Here is a 12544-nt window from a genome sequence, read left to right on the forward strand (position 1 = left end):
TGTGTGTGAATATAGAACAGAACCTTGAAAAGTAAGAGAAATGATAGCATGATGTATCTCTTACAATAATAGCTCTTCATTTACCTTCTGAATATTTGTAATTCATACTATTGATTGTAGGTATAAATAGATTCTCCAAAACCTTGACACTGTAAGATATATATATATATATCTGTGTGGGGGACAGTCTTCACCGGACATCACTCGCCGGGTGCCCTCGTGCAAGAGTTCGAGGATATAGAGAAGAGAACCTAAAAAGTCAAGTCGATTGGTCCATCAGGAGTAGGAATAATTGTTGGGTGGGGACCAAGTTACGTTCCGATTTTGCAAATAAAATTAATTTTATTTTTTATCAAATAAATTACATCTCACAGTTCCAAGTTCAGTTTATTAATATATAAATCAAATTATTTCGCTTGCACAATCTCTTTGTAAAACTGTGCGGAGGCTCTCGGGCGCCGGGCGCGGGCTGGGTCGTTGAAGTCCACTTCGTACAAACCGAATTTGGAACTGAAACGATAAATATTAATCATCAGATTACGAACAGAAGAAAATCCGCAAATATTTTAAGTCGATGTTTCCTTACCGATAGCCATCGCTCCATTCAAAGTTGTCTAACATGGACCAAGCAGTGTACGCCACGACATTGGCTTTATCTTCTTGAATCGCGAGGAGAACCTGGTGGAAGATAGTAGTTAAAATAATGGCATAGTTCTTTTATTCATGCGTCTTGAAGTTTTAATATTCATTACCTGTTCCAAATGCTCCTTATGATAATCTATACGAGCTTGATCCTCTAAATCCTCGCCGCTGGTTAAGAAACCGTTCTCTGTTATAAAGATTTCCACGTTTCCGTACTGTTTCTTCAACCAAGATATGAGCTTCCGGAAACCTTCCGGGTATACCTGGAACAGGAGTTAGTACCTTCTTTGTTGTTTTTGTCACAACTTGGCTCGCGTGTGATATGCGAACAGTCTCCAAGGACAGTGTTCAAGCTTTATGAGGCTTAAAACTGTATAAATTAGCAGCTAAACTCACATACAACCAGCTGGTGCCAGCCTGCGGCCATTCTGGTCGGACTGATATTATTACATCAATGTCTGGTGCACCGGAGAGAGGCCAAGGACCAACAACTTCTCCTCGGGCACGGCGAGCAGTTCGTGAGGTATAGTAGTTCAAGCCGAAGAAATCATATGTGCCTTTGAAAAATTTAACAAAATAAAACCTTGAAATCGAAACCTTTTCCTATTTATATGGCTTTCTTAATAATTTTAGTTTTGTTAGTATTATTAACTATGTAATGAATAGACTGTTTGCATTGTATTCTCACCTCTTACTAATTTTTTTTCTTCTTTCGTAAATTCTGGCAATCTGGATTTGGAGAAACCCTCTTGTTTGCTCTTTTCCGCTACGAGTCTTTCTATTTGCTCAGGCCAGCCGCCTTTCTTAGAGAAGATTGGATGTGAGTACAATCCTCCCTGAAATTATACGAAATTAAATGAATCAAAAGTATTTAGTGACAGTCTTATTTTTGGACAGTTGAAGTATTTTTATTCACCATTAACTGTAGAGCCAGTTCAGCCGCTTCACCTTCATTTTCATCAACTCCTTCAAACCACATGATTTGATTGGTGATAGACACTTTGCCTTTAAAATGTAATGTAACACATCAGTGAACTCGTATGTATGCAGAATTAATTCAGTAGAAGCTAAAGGTTACATTTATTGTTGACAAATCAACAACCAAAAGTATTGTTCATAAATTCATATATTTTTTACCTTTATATTTTCGTCTAAACTCCTTGTCGTATATCCGCCAGGCTTTAGCGTGTGCCAACATTGTGTTCTTGCTGCATATGTAATTGCCAATTCCACTGCTAACTATTCCAGGAGCGTGAATTCCAAAAGTGTAAGCAACGTCGCAAAACGTCAGGGGTTCATTAAGAGTGATCCAAGTCTTGACCCGGTCGGCGTATAGACTGAACACAACACGAGCGTAGTCCGCAAACCAATCCGATATTAAAGGATTGGTCCAGCCGCCTGTGAATTATAACTTGGGCTAACAAATATTTCATAATAGCCTTACAAGCTTGAACATAATGCACTGAAACATGGAGAAAACTCGGGATTTAATGTGATTGACGTTGCATTTGAAAGATTCCTTTAAAGTTCCTGATTTTTAAAATAAGAAATTCTTATTTTTCCATCAAATTGGTTTGGCGTTCGACGGTTCTGTTTTAGTGGGCCGATGAAGAAATCGTTTGCGAAGAACGTGTTGTTATTGAAAAGCATTCATCACTTTCTAAATTATTATTGTGGTTTTGACGGCAGATGATGCTGTCTGAGTTAATGGAAGTCCCTAGTAGATACATTAATCTCATGTCACAAGTCGTGATCACAGGAACAGCTAAAATGTCTTTTTAATGTGGGTAGAGTTGTTCACGTGAAGAATGATATGTAAGGTGAGTGTTATTTTGTATTTTAAGTATTTTCTTAAAAAATACTTTAGTCATAAACCCGCTCGTTTAGTTCTGGACATGATGAAGTACTTGTTTCTCATTTGACGCAATCTGTATAAGGCGCTATAGACGGATCATGAGACATGAGCTCTTTGAGCTAGTACAATGAGCTAGAACATTTGTACAATAAGAAGTACATTGTTTTAGCAAAAAAACCTTTTCGTTTTATTATTTATTCTATTTTAAATAGTAAAAAAGCAATGCATTGGTATTGAATACTTTTAACAACAGCTGCACATCTTCGAAACTCACCAAGATCTTGTAAATTTTGTGGCAGATCCCAGTGATATATTGTTACGACAGGCTCAATTCCTCTCTCCAATAGAGCATCGATAAAATTGGAGTAAAATTTTACTCCGTCTTCACTTGTCTTATTTGTAAAACCATATGGCAAAATTCTTGGCCAGGAGAGAGAAAATCTGACATAAAACATATATCAATTTAATATCAGCATTAAAAATTAATCATAGTTTTTAATAAATATTTCACTATTATTAATATTATACACATAAAAGTTAAGATTACATCGGACGGAGAGCGAACGCGTGACTTGGTACATTTTATCAATGTCGCTTGGTCAGAAAAGGAATCGTGCAGTAATTTGTATTAGTGCATTAAATAAAAAATATCAATTCTTATTTTATTGCAACTAATAAATAAGTAGTGGTACACCAGAATCAATTTATTACCTGTAGAAATCTAGTCCCAACTCCGAAGCTATTTCCACGTCTTTCATCCATTGGTTGTAGCTGTCACAGGCGACGTCCCCGGTAGATCTATCTGCTATAATCTCTGGTCTAGTGTGCACGAACGTGTCCCAGATACTTGCGGATTTGTCTGTCAATGAAATGCTTATTAAAGTTATTTAAATTCAATATTAAAAACCCGAACATAAACGTACCGCTGACGTTCCAGGCGCCCTCGACCTGGTAAGCAGCTGTGGCTGCACCAAATTTGAACCCGGGTGGAAATTTTCTACAAAATCCAACTCCTAACAGTGCACTGTAAATGTATTGTATATACACGTTATTACTCCTCATCTCACTAATGACAATCTTTTGTACCAACTGTACTTTTTGCCATCATTAATTCTCATGGCTTAGTAGTCGTGACGCTTAGTGGCAAGCGATTGTGAATCTTAAGCGCTTAGTATTAAAAACGAGTACAGGATATCAGACTAACAATACTCAAAAAAGAAGAATAAAAAAATGTTTCAAATGGACGTATTTATAGTGATGTCACTTTCATCTCGCCTGTCCGTGATCACGGTTGCTGCAAAGTAACCTTAACGTTTGGAATTTGTAGGGGCTAAAAATAATACAACACGCGTAGCAACCCGAAAATATTAGTTTCATTTAAATGAATACTCGCCAACTCTTAGACCTCATTCTATTTGAATATTTTTGCGTACAGCAATTTCAATTCAATTTTATCACTATAATCCTTAAGATATGAATTAATATTGAGACTATCGGTTATACGTGGGTAACACTGAAAATGTTTGGAACTGGCCAGTTAGAGACTTTGTTTATTATATTTTTTTTATTTCAATTGTAGAACTCTTTTCTAACCAAATTTAGTATATTGCATTCATTAGTCATTTGTTTTTGTGAATTGGCGGCAAAATTAAAACTCTCGTTACACGTGAGAATGTACCTAACGCGAGAAAATTTTCGGTCAATGATTTAGTATGACCTTCCTTGTGACCTTACTCAACAACAAACCTATGATAGGCTGAGATTAGCATTTCTTAATGAAGCTTCATCTGGTGCCACAGTTTACATTTGCTTTAATGAGTTGAAGCGTGAACGTAGCAATCTCAATGATGATCCGCGTGAGGGACGTACTTTAATAGCGACCACTGAAGATAACATCAGTGCTGGGCGACGTATGATAGAGGAAGATAAGAGTGACCTAACAGCAGATACGGGCAAGCCTCGGCATTGATATGAGTCAAGTTCAAAAACGTCTAGGCGGCATTATTATACGAACGTTCAGGCGTCAGGAAGCTTTGTACCAGATGGGTTCCCCATACTTTAACCGACTGCCAGAAACACCTTCGCATGGATAGGTGTCGCTAAATGTTAGATAAATTCAACGGCGGTGACTCAAATGCTGTATTTGAAATCGTCATATGTGTTGAAAGCTGGATATACTGCTACGAACCCGAAAGCAAAAGACAATCAGCTCGGTGGGTGTTTCCTTTCGAGAATCGGCCAACTAAGGTGAAGAAAGGAAAAAGTGAAGGAAAAAAGATGTTTGCCTCATTATTGGGTCGGAAAGGCTATTTCGCGACAATTATACTAGAAGATGGAAGGACAGTTACTGCAGACTGGTACATCAATCGCCGTTCGCCTGTTGTCTTGGAAATAATCGACGGCAACGCTCTCGAAGCAGCATCCTCTTTCACCACGAATATGCTTTAGCGCATTCCACAAGACGGACTGTTAAGTATTTGACTATGGCAGGTGTCAAGTCATCCGCCATACAGCTGTGATCTGTCGCCCTGAGGCTTTGATTTATTCCCAAGAATTAAAAATAAAATAATTAAAATTCGAGGTATTCGCTTTACGAGCCCTGAAGATGCGGTAAAAAAGTACGAAAATGCCATAGAAGAGATCCCTAAGGAATAATGGGCCCACTGTTTATCACAGAGGTTCCACCGAATGCGACGATGTGTAGAGGAATGGAGATTACTTAGAAAAACAATAAAGTATTGGCAACTTTTCTACATTAAGACGTCTTTCATTTTCTAAATAGTTTCAGTGTTACCTAGGTATCAAGAAGAGCGTTAAGATTTCTGCGCACGGATCGAGTCCACATAGTTATATTAATATAACGTCTTTAGTACGCGTAGTTTAAGCAATGAGTACGAATCTGACAACTGTACTTCAAAAAACATTGATTATAAAAAACTAATAACATTAAAATAAATGAAATATTCTTAAAAAAATGATAAAAATTTGAATTTATTTTTTTCAATTTCTTCAACAAAACACACGTCGTATTAAACAAATGACATTAAATCACTCACCTTAGAAGAAGTGTCGTTAACAAATTCATTTTGGACAGTGAAAAGTGTGTGTTGTGGGAACGTATTTATTGCTAGCGAAGATGATAAAATAAGGCCGACTGCTGATTAATATTAATAAGATCTTATATGTACTTTATTAATATTATTAAAATAGGTTTTTTTCTGTACTAGGAGAGAATCGTTTCTGACTTTGTAAATATTTTTAATAACAACTGAAACGAAGACATCATCGAGAAAAATTATTACTCTGAGGTTTTGTAAGAATCATTGATATTAAAATTGAAAAAGCCTTGAAAATTTAAGCACTTTTTTTGACAATAAAATATTATCTGTTTGAATATAAAAATAAACGTCTACTTCTAGTCTCGTGTTATATATAGATATTCAAGAAATATTCAAATTTGAGAAATTTAAATATTAATTACAATTTTATGTAAATCATTTTATTTAGTGTTATTGTTAATGAGAGTCTGACAATTAGTTTTATTTAATATGTACACACGTGGTAATATTTTATTTATAGTTCACTGACAGTATTGTAAAGATCCATAAAATAGAGGTTGCTTATACTGTTAAGGCCTTTCAGTTATTTTGCTGAAAATTATATCATGAAATAAATTTCCAAAGTTCAATTCAACAGATCATCATCATCGTCCTCTGTCACAATATAAATGATAGGTAAAATGTCGCACTACCAATATTTTTCTTATTGGAGAAGCCGAATCTTACTTCTCTTGAACCCAAGGGGGAAGATGAAGAGGTATGGAAAGGTCTTTAGGATAAGCCTACGACGACCGAGTTTGTTTCATAAGGTATCCTTTTTGTGTTAGCGGATTAACAGGTCGTTATGGCATTCGTTCGTGACCCTATAGCGTATTTTTCCAACCCCGATAAGGGTACTAGGAGAATATGAGCATACTTCCGACATAAGTCTTAGTACAACTAGAAGGCTGCTCTTATTCCTCTCGCTTCGGCTCTAAACTAGACACCACTATTTGGAATTGGTCAGCATATGAGTCACAGTTCTGTTCCTAAATATGGCCTTCTTGAAACGATGACTTGTTTCAGACGGAGGCTACGAAGATCCAAAGCCTCCTGGGTATGACGTTCGACAGCATAACTCGGTTGCCAACGATGACGGTCCCAAGCCGTACATTTCTCCATTGTATGAAGAGCTTAACCCTCTTTCGGGCCACAGTGGCACTACTGGGAATAAGGGACCGCCTCTCAATTCGCGATCTAATAGTAGTACAGACCGTAGCAGTTGTGAGACTCCCGTGCCGCCTGCCCACCATTTGAGATTTAGACGAAATACACTTACTATCTTCAGACAGGGGGCCGGGGATTCGAGCTCCCGTTTAACCGATAGGCTACGGTCTTTCGCACGCACGCTCCTAGTCGGGGCTTTTTCCGATGCTGGTATACTACGGCTAGGACATCCAACTGGAACTCCCAGAACAGATTGCTGGCCAGCAACCTCACCGCGGTGTACGTAACTGTACGTTATTACTGAATCATCCTTATAACTAACACAGCTTGGACATCTCCATGGAATCTGTTTATTTGGCATTTTAGGTCAGACCAGCTGCCATAACTTTAATCTTTTTCTGACGAGCTTTGCATAGACGACTACCCATTTAGTGCTCTGCGAAAACAGCTAAGTTCAATCGCGACACCCGCTTGATCCAGCTAGCTCGTATCGATTCTGGTCGCATACGAATTAAATGACTGATTCTTTTTAAATTTCTATAGAGTAGTGCTTGACTGTCATTCCATTCGATGAAAGGTGGAAATGAAGTCGTCGGTGGTAAAAGCACTATCTCAGTATCAGCCTATTTCCATTTATTGAAGATGTCCAAATTATAACTCGGAGGAGACACAGACGCAGGTGAACTACTCTTATCCTTTACAATGCGCATTAGGAACGAGGAAGTGTAAGTAGATGTAAGAACGGTTTAAAAAGAAGAGATGCAGGCCCGCTGTGCGTCTGGTTGTCTGATGATAAGAGGGGATGCTAAGTTGCTTAGCCCTGAAACTTTAAAGGCAACCTCTTTGAGGTTAACGGTGACTTACGAATTCATGCAAGCGGGCGCCGGCTGATTGTCAATTGCTGCGTCTTTTCTGCTACTAATTTAAGCGACTCAAGGGGACGTGTTGCTGTAACCGAGTGCGTTTAATTCTTGACTTTACTATTTTAAATATTATTACTATTCGATTCGGAGAAAATATGGATATATATTTAAGAAGAAATGAGGCACACAAAATAGAGAGACGCACAGACATAAATATATGTATATATATTGCCTGATTCTGAAAACATCCGAGTGTATGGACAAAGACACGAGGCGATGCAAGCGCAAAATTATAGACTCATCGAGCGATGAGTAAATTCAGTCAAGCAAAAACTCCCTTATATAATAAAGATTAACATCCAATATAGATATCAAAGCTTTATTTCTTTCTCTAAAACAAAATGCATCACAATGAATACTTGTAATAAAACAATTATAATATAAATGCTTGAATATTATATCTCTTATTACAAGGATCAGAACATTTATTAATCGATAAGTACCCATTTACAACCAATGGGATTATACATTTTGATGCAACTCTCGTTTTATAAACATATAAATTGTAATGTCTGTTTAGTCTGCAAAGTAAACAATACAAACAGATGCAGACTCGCTATAATAACTGACCAATAGTTTTCACTATAGAAATGCCGACGCGAGTCATTATCGTGTCATAGAGGACAGAGGAAGAAATTAAAAGAGCGATATCCTAAAGACAACTCGTTTGTAACGAGAGTTGCATAGTCGTTATCGTTTTAAAGTGATTGAAAGTCGGGGGCAGAAGTCAGTTTCGCATAGAATTGTAAATAGTTTATTACCCTTGTCAAATAATTCTGTATTTTTTATCGCGCTGTAAAACATACCTACGCTTGATAACAAACGAATAAGAAGTATATTTTCAAAACTGATATTCTAATTGGAAGACAAAATCATTCTCAGTATTTGCGCTGACACTGTCAGCCCGAACGCTCCTTCTAAATTATCTTTTTCACTAAATAAGTAAATATAACAGAAGGGCATGTACAATGTGATATTTTTATTACTTAATTAGATATTTACAAATGTTTTAAAATATATAGAAATAAATTTGACGCATAAAATGATTAAAGTCACGTCCTTCTGTAGCATGAAGGTTTTAATTTATTCCTTAGTGCTGTCTTTTCAAATTACTAGGAATGAGACTATATTTAAAAAGGAAAAAGAAAAATATTATTAAAGTACAAAGGAAAGAAGTCTATACATTATTTCATTAAAAATATATAATTTTAAATTCGTAAACTTGTTACCGGTAGAAGTGGGGGCGAGAGGTTTGACAGCTAAAACTCTCCTCAACCTACTAAAAGACTCGGGCCTGTCCAGAACCAACATCAATTCATTCTTAGAACATCCGTCAAAGGCAGCCCTAGCCCTAGTAGGTTCTTTACAAATCTGGTTAGGTAGAGAGAGAGGAGCTGGGACGGTGCAGGTGAGCGTTCAACGCGCGTTAGATAGGGGCCCCTTAACCCTACACCTGGGTCGCAAGTCCCAGGCACTGTTGAAGCTCCTCTCGAGCAACGCGATGGACCCGGACCCCGCCCGGTGAATCCATGGAATGATGCAAAGCTTCATACACGGATTACCGACATATCAAATATCTATGAGGGATTTATTGTTCCGATTAAACGTAATCATTTAAATTGATTGAAGAAACAACCAAAGTTATCATTATTAGCAAGAATCGTTTAATTATATTTTATATTAAATACTGATGAGAAATACGTTCTTTTAACTGTAAAAAACTCTAATAATCTATGGGTACATATACTAGTAAAGACAATTGGAGCGTCTGTTTGTTATATTGAAAAAACCGTTTTTTACTACATGCATATAAATATAGATGTTGTACATACACAAACATAATTCTTACAATGTTTGTCTGTGTTTGTTTGTTCCGGCTTATCTCCGAAATGGCTGGGCCGATTTTAACTGGTCTATTACTGGCAGCTAGCTGATGTAATAGGGAGTAATTTAGGCTACTTTTTTTTACAACGATCACGGAATTAAGGTTTATCCCGCGTGACGTGTCTCATTTCCGGTTTTGGTTTTTATCGTTATTAAATAAAATCACTAATTGAATCATATAATATTGAATTGTAATTGCTTTGGAAAAACAATATTTAATTTAACTTAATTTTCTTAAAAGCATTTTAAATGGAGCGTCTCATTATATCATATAAAGTTAACTCCGTTATTGTAAGGTCAGCGAGGCGGGTGATTGTTATAAGGAACCTTAGACTCCCCACTGAGGTATTACCGAAGCTATTTTTGAAAGAATAGTTTTTTCTTCAAATCAGAGTTGGTTTGTTGAATTAATTTATTTCTATATACACTTGTTGAAGTGAAACTTCTTTAGAATCGTTGTAATTTCAAACCTGATGCAACGGAAAAACGACAGGTAAGAGACACAAATACAGAAAAGTGTAGAATGAAACCGGTAAAGAATGAGACAGAAATATACATACTATTTTATATTGTTTAAAATCTCGTAGAAAGTCCGTTAACTGTCAAATGAAACGGGACAACAAGTGAATAAATTTTAATTAGTTAATTAGTGAACAGTGAATTAATTTATTAACGAATTATGGAAAATTATAGCTGTGAGCTCTGTGCTGGTGATGTGTGTTTATATTGTCGTTTGATAATAAAATTAAGATAATCACAAAGGGAGGGTATGTGACCAGTTAAGAGTGAACTAAAGGAAAGGTAAAGTCATTCGTTTTAATTAAAAGTTTTATGATAGTTTTAATTAGCTAACAGGTTGTGTACACACAAATAAATTATTGAAGTGAAACTTCTTTAGAATCGTTGTGATTTCAAACCTGATGCAACGGAAAAACGACAGGTAAGAGACACAAATACAGAAAAGTGTAGAATGAAGCCGGTAAAGAATGAGACAGAAATATACATACTATTTTATATTATCGGTCTCTCCTCTTTGTTCCATACTTCGTAGTGTCCCCACTCCCGTCTTCTAAGCATAGTCGCCTGTAATTAGTGAGCCAAAGCGAGAGAGCACACTGTTCAATACTTGCTTGTATTTGAGCATTTAACGTGTGTCAGTATATGTGAAAAGTACGTGAGCTAATACTACTTTACACTGTATGCGGCTGCGTATTACAGTTTTGTAGTAAGATGTCAGCGTGGTTTGTTATTCTTTAACAGTGTGTTTGTCAGTACTTTTATATCTTGTTGTGCTAAATAAAATGTGTAACAATCGCACTCAATCAACTACGAGATCAAAAACGGTAATAGATGCAGTATTCCAAAGATATATCAACCAAATTGAAACTAAAATATTTGTATCGTATTTTAGTTATCATAAGCCTCTCGTATCATTTGTTGAAACTGAAAATATGGAACTTGAGCAATAAATTATGTAACATATGTTAAATAAAATATCTTTTAAAATTAATGAAAATAATTTCATTTTTAAACGAATAAACTTTGTAATTATCCTATCCTTGTTATATATATTCATCTCATTCTTTTCTCGATTTACTGAAGTTTCACTTCTATCGTGTGTGAATCGCACACACACCTTTTTTTTCTAAGCCAATCATCTGACTTTCATCAAATAATAGACATTGTGATTTAAACATTTATTTAACACGGCTTGTAATATTTGTAGAGATGAAGTCAAAAGAAGGATAAGAAGAAAAGTGTAAATATATAATTTTTTCACAATATTAATAACAAACACAAAATAAAATTAAGAAAGCCCTAATTACTATGACTTATCTTAGTAAAACGTATTTTACAAGCTATACATTAATGTCGTGCAAATCAGACTTAACGGGACGTTTTAAATTGTGAAGGTTGGCAACAAGTAAAAAGTTGCCTTTAACTTTTTAAATTGCATTTTATCAACGAACTGAATAAAGTTGCACAATCATTAGAATATTAATTTCATTTGTATTTTCATTAATATGAAATGAACAATATAAGCATTGGTATTTTTTTATTTAAGTAGGAGGGTAGTTTTATGTTATTTTATGTTTGCGTTATGAGACTGGAGACATGTATCGAGTTTAAAATATATTATAATGTACACATCATGAGAAAACAAAATACAATACCTAATAATTACTTATAAAATATAGCACTAACTCCCTATCGAAATATATCGCAGAGGCCAGTGAGGATTTTTTTGACAAGACATCTTTAACTTTGCCTGGGTTATAATTTAATTTGCGGTTCAAGACATTAAAATGAGCTATGTTTATACACACACAAGTGTACAACCATTTTCTTAACTGATTGTTGCTAAATATAAAATAACTGCAGTCCACATGAGCAGTTAATAGAGAGTTTTACCTTAAATTAAAACTTACCTATTATTTTTTCATCAATATCCGGAATCCATCTTGAGACAAGCGACCATCTTTCTGCCTTTTGCCAGCAGTTTTAGTACCTCTCTGTATAGGCGGCGCCACTTTCTTTATATTGAGACTTATATAAAACACCCAACTTATGGATATTCTTCATTATAAGACTCATGATGCACCAGGTAGATTTTACCTGGATTCCGGATATTGATGAAAAAATAATAAGTAAGTTTTAATTTAAGGTAAAACTCTCTATTATTTGTTTCGTATCAATATCCGGAATCCATCTTGAGTGATATGTTTGTTATCTCCTGGTGTTTTATAGAAATTGTTGACGCTATAATGTGTAGTAGATTAAGGTGAAAATAAAAAATTAATATTAGATTGATTTCTATAACATATTTCAATGAACTGGGTTGAAATAATGAGATAAAGACATACATAGATGACGAGTTCGAATTACGTGAATTATAATCAATTAATTCCCTCTGGTAGTAATTTTGAAAGGTGTGAATCATTTCCCAATTACTAGTTGCTCGTATTTGATCTATA

The 12544-nt window shown here is 35.5% G+C and overlaps 1 protein-coding gene across 1 annotated transcript; it reads right to left on the reverse strand.

The window, feature by feature from the left end:
• Positions 1-368: 368 nt before the first annotated feature.
• LOC133320452 (myrosinase 1-like) lies at positions 369-5622 on the reverse strand. The gene is made up of 11 exons (XM_061528988.1): positions 5554-5622; positions 3421-3521; positions 3209-3356; positions 2772-2938; positions 1780-2040; positions 1559-1647; positions 1331-1478; positions 1039-1199; positions 753-905; positions 587-678; positions 369-510 (listed from the first exon to the last, which is right to left on the reverse strand). Exons 1-11 carry the CDS (start codon positions 5580-5582, stop codon positions 408-410), a joined length of 1452 nt encoding a protein of 483 aa, XP_061384972.1. The 5' UTR covers positions 5583-5622; the 3' UTR covers positions 369-407.
• Positions 5623-12544: the final 6922 nt, after the last annotated feature.

Source organism: Danaus plexippus (genome assembly GCF_018135715.1).
Source record: "Danaus plexippus chromosome 29 unlocalized genomic scaffold, MEX_DaPlex mxdp_36, whole genome shotgun sequence".
NCBI classification, from domain to species: Eukaryota; Metazoa; Arthropoda; class Insecta; order Lepidoptera; family Nymphalidae; genus Danaus; species Danaus plexippus.

What these genes read in the sequence shown, in the direction of transcription:
- LOC133320452 (XM_061528988.1), bottom strand. Translation starts at nt 5,582, where the DNA reads ATGAATTTGTTAACGACACTTCTTCTAAG. An exon ending in ACAAAATTTACAAGATCTTG is followed by an intron (nt 2,041 to 2,771) that starts GTGAGTTTCGAA and finishes TATAATTCACAG; the next exon opens with GCGGCTGGACCAATCCTTTA. An exon ending in GAATGGAGCGATGGCTATCG is followed by an intron (nt 511 to 586) that starts GTAAGGAAACAT and finishes TTATCGTTTCAG; the next exon opens with TTCCAAATTCGGTTTGTACG.